This window comes from Emiliania huxleyi (assembly GCF_000372725.1).
Source record: "Emiliania huxleyi CCMP1516 chromosome Unknown EMIHUscaffold_17, whole genome shotgun sequence".
Taxonomy (NCBI): Eukaryota; Haptophyta; order Isochrysidales; family Noelaerhabdaceae; genus Emiliania; species Emiliania huxleyi.
This window is the reverse complement of record NW_005200881.1, coordinates 932,172-945,098: the sequence shown is the minus strand read 5'-3', so window position 1 is coordinate 945,098 and position 12,927 is coordinate 932,172. Positions and strand designations below refer to the sequence as shown.

At 68.1% G+C, this 12,927-nt stretch overlaps 4 protein-coding genes across 4 annotated transcripts; 2 read left to right on the top strand and 2 right to left on the bottom strand.

The window, feature by feature from the left end:
* Nucleotides 1-1,661: 1,661 nt before the first annotated feature.
* POLS (DNA polymerase sigma) lies at nt 1,662-3,969 on the top strand. Its single transcript, XM_005784603.1, has 6 exons — nt 1,662-1,944; nt 2,037-2,231; nt 2,277-2,684; nt 2,793-2,927; nt 2,987-3,327; nt 3,367-3,969. The coding sequence occupies exons 1-6, from the start codon at nt 1,678-1,680 to the stop codon at nt 3,929-3,931; spliced, it is 1,911 nt and encodes a 636-aa protein (XP_005784660.1). The 5' UTR covers nt 1,662-1,677; the 3' UTR covers nt 3,932-3,969.
* A 1,449-nt stretch (nt 3,970-5,418) lies between these two features.
* Nucleotides 5,419-8,233, bottom strand: EMIHUDRAFT_462765 (hypothetical protein; the record flags this gene model as incomplete). Its single annotated transcript, XM_005784602.1, has 8 exons — nt 7,718-8,233; nt 7,440-7,644; nt 7,218-7,370; nt 7,001-7,140; nt 6,884-6,961; nt 6,153-6,203; nt 5,923-6,077; nt 5,419-5,803 (listed from the first exon to the last, which is right to left on the bottom strand). Exons 1-8 carry the CDS (start codon nt 8,195-8,197, stop codon nt 5,419-5,421), a joined length of 1,647 nt encoding a protein of 548 aa, XP_005784659.1. The 5' UTR covers nt 8,198-8,233.
* Nucleotides 8,234-9,986: 1,753 nt separating this feature from the next.
* Nucleotides 9,987-10,316, bottom strand: EMIHUDRAFT_202880 (hypothetical protein; the record flags this gene model as incomplete). The annotated part of the gene is made up of 1 exon (XM_005784601.1): nt 9,987-10,316. The coding sequence occupies one exon, from the start codon at nt 10,314-10,316 to the stop codon at nt 9,987-9,989; it is 330 nt and encodes a 109-aa protein (XP_005784658.1).
* A 1,295-nt stretch (nt 10,317-11,611) lies between these two features.
* Nucleotides 11,612-12,434, top strand: EMIHUDRAFT_352701 (hypothetical protein). Its single transcript, XM_005784600.1, has 2 exons — nt 11,612-11,966; nt 12,028-12,434. Exons 1-2 carry the CDS (start codon nt 11,649-11,651, stop codon nt 12,358-12,360), a joined length of 651 nt encoding a protein of 216 aa, XP_005784657.1. The 5' UTR covers nt 11,612-11,648; the 3' UTR covers nt 12,361-12,434.
* Nucleotides 12,435-12,927: the final 493 nt, after the last annotated feature.

Genomic DNA, 12,927 nt, shown 5'->3' with positions numbered 1-12,927 from the left:
CACCGCCTCCACCGCCCGGCAAGCTGCGGCTCGGCTGCATCGGCTGGCTGCGCCGCCGGTCGCTGCTCGACTCGGGTGCAATCCTCGCGGGCTGGCTCGAGGCGCGGGAGATCGCGGAGACGCCGCCGAGACACATCGGAGAAGCAGCCGAGACGCCGCCGAGATGAAGCGCCGAGATGGAGCGCCGAGATGCAGCCGAGACGCAGCAGCCGAAATCGCCACCCTCTTTCTCCTGGCCCTCGAGGTGCGTCTTCGGGCGGCGCACGCGCGGCGGCTCGAGGGCGGACCCGAGGCGCACCTCGTGCAAGAGAGCTTGCACCGCGCCGTCCGGCTGCGGCGCTACCTCGCCGCGGCGCCTCAGGCGCGCATCTAGCCGCGAGCACAGCCAAGACGCAACCGAGAGACAGCTGAGAAGACAGCCGACACATAGCCGAAGGCACTTGCGAGGTTGCGGCAGAGACGGCCGAGAGGCAGCCAATAGAACAGCCAAGATGCGTCCGAGGCGGACAACAGCCGAGAGGGCAGCGGAGGTTGGCGGCTCAGGCGCGGCGGGACGCGATCAAGGACGAGGCGGTGGCTGCCGGCGCCGCGGTGTGCGCGCGTTTGCCTCACGAGCTGCTCGGAAAGAGCGGCGGCGGCGGCGGCGAGGAGACGGAGGACGACGACGACGGGGCATGGGTCGAGCGGCTCGTCTGCATCCCTCTGCGGGTTGGCCTGGGGCGGGAGGTTGCGCGGGGCGTGGCGCGGATGGTGAGGCCGGTCGAGAGGGCGGTGGCGGCGGAAGAGGAGGAGGCGCGTCTGGCCGCATTGACGAGGGGCGACACGCTCGCGCCCTCCCTTCGAGAGACCCGGCACGCGGCTTGGGGTGTAGGCGCTGCTGGTTGAGCTAGGGGGCGGCGAGGGCGGCGAGCGGGCGGCAGCGGCTCAGCGAGGAGGTGGTGCGGCAAAGAAGAAGAAGAAGAAGAGGCGCGGCGGAGGCGCGGCCGAGCAGGCAGGCTGCCCAGAGGGGGAGCAGTGCGCCGCGGCGGCTCGAGCGCAGAAGCCGGCCGAGTTGTGTCGCGCGGCGGTCGGGCGGATCGACTGCAACGGCGACGTCGACAGCGCGCAGAAGGACGCCGAGGTGAACTCTCCCTCGCCGCCGCCGCCGGAGCCGCCGCCCTTGGCTGCGGCGCCGCCGTCGCTGTCCAACAAGAGAGTGCGCCGGTTCGTGCGGGAGATTGTGGCTGGGCTGGTGGAGGCGGCGGCAGAGGAGGGCGCGAGAGGCGAGCAGAGCCGCGTGCGGGCGCAGGCGCGCGAGGCAAAGAAGGCGGAGCGGCGGCGGCGCAAGGAGGAGGCGGCGGCCGAGGCGGGGGCGGCGGGGGCGGGGGCAGGGGCGGAGGCGGGGATGGGCTCGTGGCTCAGCGCCGCGGTGCGCGTGCCTCTGCGACGAGGCTGCAGCGTTGCGTGACGAGACTGCAGCGTTGCGTGACGAGACTGCGATAGGTCCGCGTCCTCCTCGACGAAGTGGAGTCCACCGCCGCCTCTGCGACCGAGGAGGAGCGGGCGGCCCGCCGGTGCGTCGCCATTGCCGCCGCCGAGGCGGAGCGCGCTCGGCGAGCTGCCGCGTGCGGTGTGAGTGCCGAGGCGTGAGGCGAGAGACGAGCGTGCCGTGACTGCTGCAGGCGCGTCGAAGAGCTGATGGACGCCGAGGCGGACGAGGCGCGCCGGAGGGCCGTGGCGAGGGCAGCCGCCGCCGACGCGGCGGAGGGGGAGCGGCGGCGGCGGATCTCGATCATGCAGCTCGAGGAGCTGGAGGAGATTCGGCTGCGGCGGTGGATGCAGCGCGCCGCGATCGCCGCGATGGAGCGCGAGCGCGAGCGGCGCGTCGAGGAGAGGGAGGAGCTGGAGTCGGAGGGCGCGTTGGCAAACTCGATCGCCCGCCGCCGCGCACAGCACGTCGCCAAGGCACGAGACGAGACGAGACGAGACGAGACGAGGAGCTCCGCTCGTGCGTCCGTTTTGCATCTCCTGACGCGCCGCCCCCACACTCTCCGCAGGCTGCCATCGAGGCTGAGCGCGCGAGGCGGCTGAGCGTGCTGCGGCTGGTGCAGGCGCAGACCGACACCAAGCGGGCGGCGAGGAGGGCGGTCGCCGTCGCGGCGATGGAGGAGGAGCGCGCGCGCCAGCTGTATGCGTCTGCCGCGTCCGCGTTCCTCTCGGCGTCCCGCCGCCGCCGCTGCAGCGGCAGCCGTGTCCTGTTCCCTGTTTCGGCACAGCCGTCCCGCACTTGGCCATAGGCGACGGCCTCGCGATCTGGCACTCCGCCGCTCGAGCACCAGCGAGGGCCCCTTCTGAGGAGGGCCGCACCCGCTTGCGCCGCCGCGGCCGCTGTCGCGGCCGCCGCCGAGGCGGCCGAGGCGGCGGCGGCCGAGGCCGGGCAGGGTTGCAGCTCGGCGAGTGACGACGCCGATAGCGACGCAGGCGAGGGGGCCGACGGCACGGGCGGTATCACCGGCCTGCTGGGCGCGTCGCCGCGGCTCGGGACGGGCCTGGCGCGGCGGCAGTGGGCAGCCTTTGCCTCCGGCGTCGGGCTGCGGCTGTCCGAGGAGGAGATGGAGGAGAGGGCGCGGCGGCGGCGGCTGGCCAGCGACGCGGCGCGCGGCGCTTCTGCACGCGCCGAACGACTGGGTCGCATCTCCGCCGGCGTGGAGGCGTGGGCTACCGCGACACAGGAGCGCACCGCTCTCTCTCGGCCGCTGCACCCGGCTGGTGGGGCGACGCGGTCCCCCGACGCGCCCGCGCGGTTGCAATAGGAGTCGCTCTCGCCGCTGCACGCGTGGGTGGCTCGCTCGCGCGCGGCGCTGCAGGTGGCGGCGGCGCGGATCTGGCCCGACTGCACGGTCGAGGTGTACGGCTCGTGGGCGGCGGGGCTGCAGGCTTCGGCACCAGTGCCCGACCCCACCGTCCATGCGTGGTCCTTGACCGTTTTGCGGCTGTTGTCGGCCAGGCGCACCACTCGGATGTGGACTTGCTCGTGCGCGGCGCAGAGCCTGGCAGCTGCGCCGGGGGCATGGTCGGCGCGTTGCGCGAGTTGGCGGCGCTTCTGGAGGGGGAGGAGTGGATCTCCCAGCCGACCCTCGTGAGCGCGCGCGTGCCGCTGATCAAGGCTTTCGCGCCGCTGCCGCCGCACTTGGCGCCGCTGCCCCGCTCCGGCCGCCTCGCCCTCGACATCTCTCTCGACGACGGGGGGCACGCGGGCGCCTCGTCCACCGCCTTCACCAAGGACGTGCTCCTGCCCTCTCTGCCCGCGCTGAGGCCGACCACGGCTCGTGCTCAAGGCGCGGAAGCGTCGACGCGTCCGAGACGCGTCCACGACTCGTCCCTCAGGCCGCTCGTGCTCGTGCTCAAGTCGCTGCTCGCCTCGCGCGGCTTGTCGGACGGGTACACGGGCGGGCTCACGGGCTACGCGATCGTCCTCATGGCGGCTGCCGTCCTGCAGCACCACGAGGCGTCGCTCGGCCGCGAGCGCTCGTTGGGCGTCGGCGCGGCGCTCGCGTGCTTCCTCGAGACGTACAGCCGCGACCCGCGCCACGCGCACGCACCGCACCGCCACGCCGTCCACGCCGTCACGCTCGACGCCGGCGCGCGGCTGCAGCCGACGGTGGTCTGCCGCTCGGACCCGCTGCTCGGCGGCGCGCCGTTGCTCGTGCAGGACCCGCTCGACGTCGAGAACAACGTCGGCGCCTCCGCCTTCAACTTCCCGTCGGTGCAGCGGCTGCTGCGCGAGGCGCTCGAGCGGCTGGACACGGCGAGCTGCTGCGCCGCCGGCGAGGCGGATGCTAGGGCGGATGGCGGCACCAGCGGCGCCGACGCGATCGCCCTGGCCGAGGCTCTCAGCTTGGACCGCCACGAACCTCAGGAGGGCGCCATGAGTGATTGCCCGAGAGGGTAGGCGGTGTGGTTTTTCGATAAAAGGGCAGCCCAGATTTCTTTTCGTCGTGCGAGGGTCGTCGCCGGTCGTGCCCCAGCTCCGCTCCAACGGAGCTCTGTCTCTGTGTTGCTCCGTGGGCGCCCTCCCCCCCGTTACCCCCGCGCTTCTCCTGCGGCCATGTGGCCGATGATACTAGTATGGCATTGGGAGAGGTCATCTGGCTACCGCGAGAGCGACCCAACTCGTCGACATCGTCCGATGATTGTGCCTCAAAGTCAGCCTCCGGAGGCTATCGTGCGGTCGAGGCTGACACATCGACCAGACATCGACCACACTGCGTCAACCCCCCGGGCGACGCGCGGCCTCGCTGGCTCTTGAGCGTGACGCGGGTACTGGAGGGCAACATGATGGGCGAGACTGACGTCCTGCAGCTGATCGGCCTCTCTTGGCGCAGCAACGAGGAGTACTTTGTCTACACCGCGCCGCCCTTTGCGACCGCCGCTGAGCGGCGGCGCGAGGCCCGCGTGCTCAACCTCTTCACGGACGCGATGTCTCCTGGCCTCGAGGCGCTCTTTGCCCAGGTGCCGCCGCGTACGCGGCCGATGTGCGGAGGCAGGCGAGCCGCCTCGCACGCATTCAGCAACAAGGCAGCGATGCCGAGGACGAGCTTGGGCTGCACCGGCCGAGGCACCGGGACCGGCGAAGGCACCATGGCGGGCCGAAAAAGAGAAACCCGCATGCCGCGGTTTCCCCTTAACTGCATAGAGGGGGGGGGTCGCGTAGAGACAAAATTATCGATTCATGATAGGGCCGCTCCCCGATCCCCGACCGCATGGTTGCGCTATGCTCAGCGCTTCCTCTCCTTTCGCCCGCATCACTGCATCCGCGGCCACCACCACCGCTCCCGCACACCTCGAGCTGGCCGCGGAGGCAGGCGCACGCACCTCGGCCTGGACGCGGACTGCTCGCTCGCCGCGGCGGTGACGGCGGCGAACGCGCGGGCGGGGCTCGCGGCCGAGGGCGGGCTGGTGGCGCAAGTGGAACGGCTGACGGAGCTGCTCTTTTGGGATGAGGCAGGCGGGGCGGCATGAAGCTTTCCGGACATGCGAGACGCGCCCAACACAGTGAAACCGTTTGTCTCGAGCGGAGCTGACAGCTGCGCTTGAGTTTGGGATGGGTGGTCGGGCACAAGCGAAGGGACAGGCGGGTTGACCTCATTGTTGTGACTTGTGTGTCGAGATTTATTTCTCGGGGGACACATGATGTGCAACACAATACACATTGCATGTATCCCGGACTGGGGGGAAACAACGCGCTCAGAGTTTTACTTATTTCTCGAGATACGTCGGGCACCGTCAACCACGCGCAGTCCGCAGACCGCGCAGTAATCTAGGAGAATATACATTGCGACACCGGCAGGCGACAGCTCGACTATGTGCACCTAAAAGGACACGACACAAACTATTCCTAAAAGAAAGGCCGCGCATGCACATGTGCGGCAGGCGAGCTCATCCCCCCCCCTCCCGCGAGCAGCTTCCCGGGAGGAAGGGCAACTGCCCGTCGGGACCCAAGGGGAGGGGCTCCTCCGCCTCCCGCCACGCGCCGATCTGCCGGGCGGCCTCGCTGCAGCCGACGGGCTCCGGCACGCCATACTCTGTGCGCAGGACCTCACTCTGCAGCACGGCCCGGTCCAGCGCGCTGATGGCGTCGGCGACGCGCGCGCCCGACGCCTCGTCGGTCGCGCGTGCGTGCGAGGCCTTCTCCTCCGCCGTCCACAGCTCCGCGCGGAGGGCCGGCGAGTCGAGTGCGTCGAGCGACACGGCGCCGGAGCGGACTGGCCCGCTCTCCCGGAGGGCGGCCCACCGCTCCGGCATCGCCATCCAGAACTCGTACCTGGGCGGTGGCAGGGCCGCGGTGGGCAGAGAGAGGGTGGCCGCGTGACAGGGTTGGTGTGAGTGTGACGGGGGCACAAGACGGTGGTCGGCGTGACGCGACTGCTGCGAGCCTCGCACCGCCGCAGGAAGGGCCACGCTCTCCCCATCGCCGGTCGTCCCGGAGGCGAGTCCTGCATCCCCTGCCCGACTGGCAGGCCCTCGCATCCAAAGGGCGGCTCGTCGAAGCTCTCCTCGACGCGGCAGTCCTTGTTGTACGTCACCGCCGAGTTGACCTGACGACCGAGACTGGGCCGAGGTTCGCCGAGAATGGGCGAGACTTGTCCTGCCGTGCAGCGCGGAAGCGGCACCGCGTTGTGTAGCTTCCACACAAACAGACAGAGCGAGTCGCCGTCGACCACCTGTGCAAGCGTGTCACGCTCATCGCTCGGATGTCGCTCGCGGCCCAGAGCGGGTCGCCGGCCACCGCCGCCAGCTTGGCCTATGCTCGCGGGGAGGTGTGAAGAGAGCGACACGCCGTGCCGCCCTCTGCCACCCGCCTGGCTTGGCCTCGAGCGTCGCGGCGCTGCGGTTGGCTCCGCCGGCGAAGAGCCACTCGAGCGGGTAGAGCGCGGCCTGCGACGGCGGCGGAGGGCGTGGCGAAGCGCACCTTAGCGGCTGTGAGTGCGGTGCCTGCGGTCTGTGTGTGTGTGTGTGCGTGCATGTGTGTGTGTGTGTGTGCGTGTGTGTGTGTGTGTGTGTGTGTGTGTGTGTGTGCGTGTGTGTGTGTGTATGTGTGTGCGTGTGTGTGTGTGTGTGTGTGTGTCTGCGGTGTGTGTGTGTGTCTGCGGGGTGTGTGTGTGTGTGCGGTGCGTGGCGTCTGCGGGCGGGGCGGTGGGCGCGCCTCCGACTCTGTGGCCTGCAGGGGCCCCTCGCGCAGCGCGCGCCAGTCGCGGTCATTCCTGCGGGTCGAGATCGGAGATCAGGCCGTGATCGAGGTCGAGCCGAGGTCGAGCCGAGGTCTGCCGCGAGCCGAGATCGGGCTGTGATCGGGCCGAGATCGGGCCGAGATCTCGGCCCGAAGTCAGCCTCTCCTGCTGACGCGCGAGATGAAGTGCTCGCGGCACTGCGGGCACGGGTGGCTCAGCGCGTAAAAGGCGAGCATCCTCTTGAACTCCGCCTGTCCACGGGGCGCGGGCTGTGAAGAGGCGCGGCTCACGTGTGAGCAGGGTGCCGTCGTCAACTCCGCCACGGCGGCGGAAGCGAGCGGCGGGTCGCAGGAGCGCTGCAGCTCGGCGGCGCGAGCGGCGATGGTGTGCCACAGCAGCCACGTGGGCGGTCCCTGGTAGTGCGGCACGCCTGCGCGACAGCGGGGCGGCTGTGAAGGCAGCGAGCAGCCGCAGGGCGGTCGGAGGCCGGGGTGTGGTGGCGCAGACCGACGCGGAGGAGGGAGCGGTTCATGTACGGGTGGGAGGCCGCGTAGGGCGGAGGCAGGGCGGGGCGGAGGAAGGGGACGTAGAGCGAGACGTCGAAGTCCTGCGACTTGAGGCTCGGCTGCTCGCGCTGCTTCTGCGTGCTCTGGAGATAGCCTGCAGGACATGTCTCGGACATGTCATGGACGTGTCCTGGACAGCACCTGTGTGCTCTGTGGAGGTAGCCCTGCACGAGGCGCCACACCCGCTGCACCAGCTCACTCTGCCCGAACACGTCCCGGATGTCCGCCGGGAGCAGCTGCCCCTCCTGCGGCGGCGCGAGGCCGCGAAAGCCGCAGCTGAAGGCGGCCGCGGCGGCGGGCAGGAAGGACTCCTCCCACCACTCGAGAGGGGGTGCGGTTCGGCTGGTCGCGAGCTGGGCGAGCAGCACCTGTTCACGGGACGCCGCCGTGAGGAGGCGCCGTGCGGGTTTCGCGGGCGCTTGGAGGACAGCGAGAGGTTGCATCACGCAGCGGGTCGACGAGGCCGCGGCAGCGCGTGAGCTGCAGCCCGTCGAAGAGGTTGAGGAGGGAGACGGTGTGTGCGACGAAGGAGGGGAAGCCATACGGTCGACCGGCTGGCGGGCGCAACTCGGCCTCGCCGCACCACGTGCGCCACGACTGGTACGTGCGGTACGCCATTGCGGTGATCAGTCGAAAGGCTGCAGCTTCATGAGCGTCGGCAGGGTCGGCAGGAGGGCAGCCAGCCGACCACATCGCGTTGCGAAAGATCTCACCCGCCGGGCACTGCACGTTGGTCCAGCCGTGTGGCACCTCCGCGGGCAGCTCACTCCATATATCGCGTGGCTGCGGTCCGGCGGTTGGTGCGGCGATCAGGCCGATTGCCACGCCAGAAGCGAGCGCGACCAGCGCCACGACCCACCCTGGCGCGGATTCGCGCCGCGAGTCGACCGCAGAGTAGTCGACAGAGGAGTGGTCGAGCATCGGGTGGGCAGGAAGCGTCTATGGGACCGCGGTGCGTGGCAGCTGGGCGGCTGGGGGTTCAGCCCCGCAGGATCGAGACCTCGAGAGAGAGAGCAGGTCTCCCTGATGGGATTTTTAGGTTTGTTGTTGGGAGGCCCCAGGGTGGGGGCCACCTCGAACCCCTATCCAGGGATTCGAGCGGAGGGTGCCCCGGATTCATCTATCCGTCGGCCCCGGTACATTCAAAGAACTGATCACTTTGCGCAGCAGCCGTCCCTTCGCCGACTGGACGGCAGTGCGCTGCGCTGTCGCTCTGTCGAGCACGCTCTCGTGCTTCGTTGTGACGCGGGAAGTAAAGTCGAGAGGCAGCCCTCGACGAGACGACCGGCGCCGCGATGCCGGACCTCGCCGTCGCCGAGCTCACAGCATTCCGGCCGAGCAGAACCCCGATCCCGCAAAGTCATTGGTGATGCCCGTCGTCTCAGCAGTGGTAGCCTCTACCCGGTGCTTCATTCCGTGGTCGGTGGTTGTCAATCCGCCCCCCCTCAATCTTCCCCCTCCTCCTCCAGGGATGCAAGCGTCGTGGGTCCAGATTCCGCAGTGGGCCGCCATCAGTGGCCTTCTCCCATTCTGTGAACCCGATCCCGCTGTAGCCATCTACTTTGACAGACTCAGCGTCCTACGGCTGGCCATCCTGGCCGCGTCGTGGCGCCGCATCCTCGGATCTCTGTCCGACCTCGGCGTGTTCGGCACAGTGCATGTGGATGAGGACGCTTTCCGGACGGCGTGCGCCCAGGCACTGCTCTCCCGCCAAATCCCCGTGCCCGAGCTCTTTATGCAGTGGGGCGATCTGGGGCACTCCGAGGCGATCGTACCCTTAGGACCAGTGCCGTCTGCAGAGGCAAAGACCGTCGACTTCCTGCAGTACATGACGGTCGGGGCTCTCTGCGACCCTACGGCCGACGTCCCGTTCGCATCCCTGTCTGACATGACCCGCTGCCTGGGGCCCGTCTTCACGGCAGCAGCACGCGTCGATCCCATGGGAAGCGTCGTCGTGGGAGCTGCATCGCTCGTCGCCGCCGCCGGCTACGTCACTCCGCGAGCGGGCGACAGCCATCCCGCCCTGCGGGGCTACCGCCCCGCACCCCGCCTGGGATGAATTCACACCTCTCAACAGCTGTTCACACTTGGAAAACTCATCGGATTTGGGCCACTTGGACTTGCCTGGGCGACCCCGGACCCTTGGCGGACGATCATGACGGCGGCCGGGACCGTCCGTGCGGGGGCCTTCGGCGGCGGTGCGGGCGACGCCGAGTCGCCGACAACATACATCAACAAGCAGGCGCGCAAGATGCGTACCAACTGGGTCAACTCCCCTGAGCGTGCCAATTGGGTCAAGAACGTTCAAGAACAAGCAAACCGCAACGGCTTCTTACGCTCGGCCACAGTGAGAGAGTGCGTTGTGTTCTTAGTAGCACTTGGAGCACTTGGAGTGCAGTTATCAGCCGCACGCCCAGGACCGGGGAGCTAAGAAGCACACCCAGTTGGCCAGACGATTGGGATCGGGTTGCGGGCAAGAGAGTCCTAGCCCTGGGGGGTGCGCGGTCGCAGGGCCATAACACGGGTCTCCGAGGGTTGGCTCCGTGTACCGGGTTTCCCCTTAACTGCAGAACAACCCCTCTACTCGGAGCTAGTAATACGAGAATACTCTCCGAGGGTTTGTCCGCGCTTTAGGTTTCCCCTAGCTGCGGGGCGCCCCCTCTACTCGGAGGTAGTGATACGGGGATACGCACCGCCCCAACGCAATACCTTACTCGACGATAATACGAGAATACGCGGCTTGCAGACGCCTATAATGTATAAAGAAACAGCGAGCTAAAGTTCGGCAGCTATGATAAACCGAAAGTTGTCGTAAAACGCGGGCGAAAGCAAAGCAGAGGGCGGGCGCTTTTGCCGCCGCGATGCCCGCAGCCTTTCGAGGCAGCAGCTTCTGCGGCGCCCACCGCGCCGTGGGGTTGACCGACAGCCGCGCCTCTCGAGCCTCCCGTGCCACGCACGGCGACGCGCACCCCGCGCGCCAGTCGGCGCACTGGTAGTACTGCACCAGCCAGCACAGCGTAGTGCAGTGCATTGGGGGCATTGTGCTGGGCGCTAGCCAGCATGCCTCAGCACAGAGCGAAAGAGCATGCTGCGCACCCTGACGCAGCATCAGCTCGCCTCCAATCAGGCTCTCTCACCACCTCACAGCCGCCCACGAGCGCCCGCAGCTGCACTGCTCAACGAGACACCTATAAAGAAACAGCGAGCAACACACCAGTGAGGGAGGGCGAGACGATCGAGGGGTCCCGTACCATGCGGAATCGACCCTATCAAGTGCTCAAGTGCTCAAACAAACAGCGAGCTAAAGTTCGGCGGCTGTGATAAACCGAAAGTTGTCGTAAAACGCGGGCGAAAGCAAAGCAGAGGGCGGGCGCTTTTGCCGCAGCGATGCCCGCAGTCTGTCGAGCAGCTTCCGTGGCGCCCATGCGCCGCGGGGTTGACCGACAGCCACGGCGTGGAGCAATGTATTGAGGCCATTGTACTGGGCGCCAGCCAGCATGCCTCAGCACAGAGCGAGAGAGCATGCTGCGCACCCTGACGCAGCATCAGCTCGCCTCCAATCAATCAGACTCTCTCACCACCGCACAGCGGTCCACGAGCGCAGCTGTGCTGCTCAACGCTCAAGCTCTGGAGCCTCCCCTCATTGTCGCAGCTTTGCGCAGTGCAGCGTGCGAGCAGCGCAGCGCCAGGCGGACCCCTGGCACGCCCGGGCGGTCGTGAGACGGAGGCCCACCGAGCGAGTGCGAGCTGCATCGGCGGCCATGTCTCCCGCAGCCGCGAGCGAGCAGCGCCAAACGTTCCTAGACTGGGGCACTTGGAGTGCAGTCATCAACCGCACATCCAGGGCCGGGGAGCTTTGATCGCATTTCTTTTGTTTAAAAGCACGTCTTATCCTTTCGCCTGCGGAAACGACCAGGGCTCCCTAGATGTCACCCCGGAAGCTCCGACGAGTTGCCACCTCCACATCAGCTCGGACCTGCGCACCTGCGCATCTGCGCTATGCCGGAGACCCCCAAGGGCAAGGCTGCGGCGACGGACTGGGTGTAACCTCCCCCCCCCCCCCCCTCTCTCGCGTCCCCCCCCGCCCGCCCTACGCGCCCAAGCACATCGGCCCCACCCCACAGGGCGACGACTGTGTCACGCCGGCAAGCGAGACCCCAACGCCGGCCAAGAAGGTGGACAAGGACCCGGTCTTCAAACGTTCCTAGACTGGGGCACTTGGAGGACTGGGTGCACTTGGAGCACTTGGAGTGCAGTCATCAACCGCACATCCAGGGCCGGGGGGCTTTCACTGGTATTTCTTTTGTTTTTTCCTCTTCGAGGCCTCCTCTGTGTCGCAGTCGGACGACGGAGCCGACCGCCGGGCTTTGTGATGGGCAGCTGTGCGTCGACGCCTCCACTACTCTCCGACCGCGGCGTTCTGCGCATCATCGGAATGACCAGCGACGCAAGCTCCTCGCAGACGAAGGCAGTCGCCGCGATGCTCATGACCGCGGAAGCGGTGAGCTGGGACGGCGACCCGGTCAAGACCGGCTCCTTCACGGCCGGCGCGGCCTCTTTCGTGGCCGCCCACTGCAATACGGCCAGTGCGGTTCTCCCGGCGACGACGCCTGGCTCCGATGGGACCTACACCCAATCCGGAGATCTCGCCATCGGTTGCGTGCCAAAAGCCAAAGCCGTCTCGCAGGCGGTCTTTGAGCGAATCCGACGAGTCCCAAGACGAGGATAGAGCTCCCGAAATTCACTCGTAGGCGGGCTTTGACGAGGCGGGGCTGCTTCTGGACGCGAGGCTGGGTGCCAAGTGGGCGGAGACGTTCGGCGACAGCGCGCAGTACGTGAAGCTCGCCGCGGCCAACCTGGCAGCCACGCCCGGCATCCGCAGGGTCGCTTGGCAGCTCGACGAGGACCGGGCGCCAGAGGAGTACGCGGATTGGGTCTCGCTCGCCGAATACAAGGCGTTCGCCGGCTACGCAGGCTCCCCTCCCTACGTCGTGCTCGGAGCAAGAGGGGTGCCGCTCAGCCAATCGGAGCTCGAGCGGCAGCCCTGGTACGCGATCACGCCCGAGCAGCTCGGCTGGGCGTGAGGCTGCTGCCGTGAGCGGGGGGGAACCGTCGTACCAGGACGCGGATTATTTTTATTAACAGAATGCATGCCTCGACCGCCGAAAAGAAAAACAAATAAAAGAAAACAGACAACCCAAGGGAGGGATGGGAGGACGGCACGCCGCCACCACACAGGGATTTTAAGGAGAGGTGTGTGGTGCCGCACGGCCATGGCGGCCCCGAAATTCTTTTCTTGTTCAGCGCCGGCCAACCTCGCGCGTCATGCCGCTCTCAAAGGAGGAGCACGCGGCATATCTGCAGCGATACCTCGGCGGCCAGCAGCAGGCGCAAGAGGGCCGTCCGAAAAAGCGCCGCAAGAAGAAGGCCGCCACGGCGCCGTCCGGGCTCCGCATCATCGACGACGACGGTGCTGCTCGCCCGCACTGCCCTCAGGTCTGGCGCGCCCCATCTCACTTGCGCGCCCCGCCCCGCAGTCAATCTCGGGTCGATCCAGTACGGGAAGGAAGAGCTCTTCGAGGAGGATCCGGAGGAGGCGCGCGCCGCTTGTCTCGCGCCGCCTCCGCACCTCCTCCCCCTCGCGCTCGCCT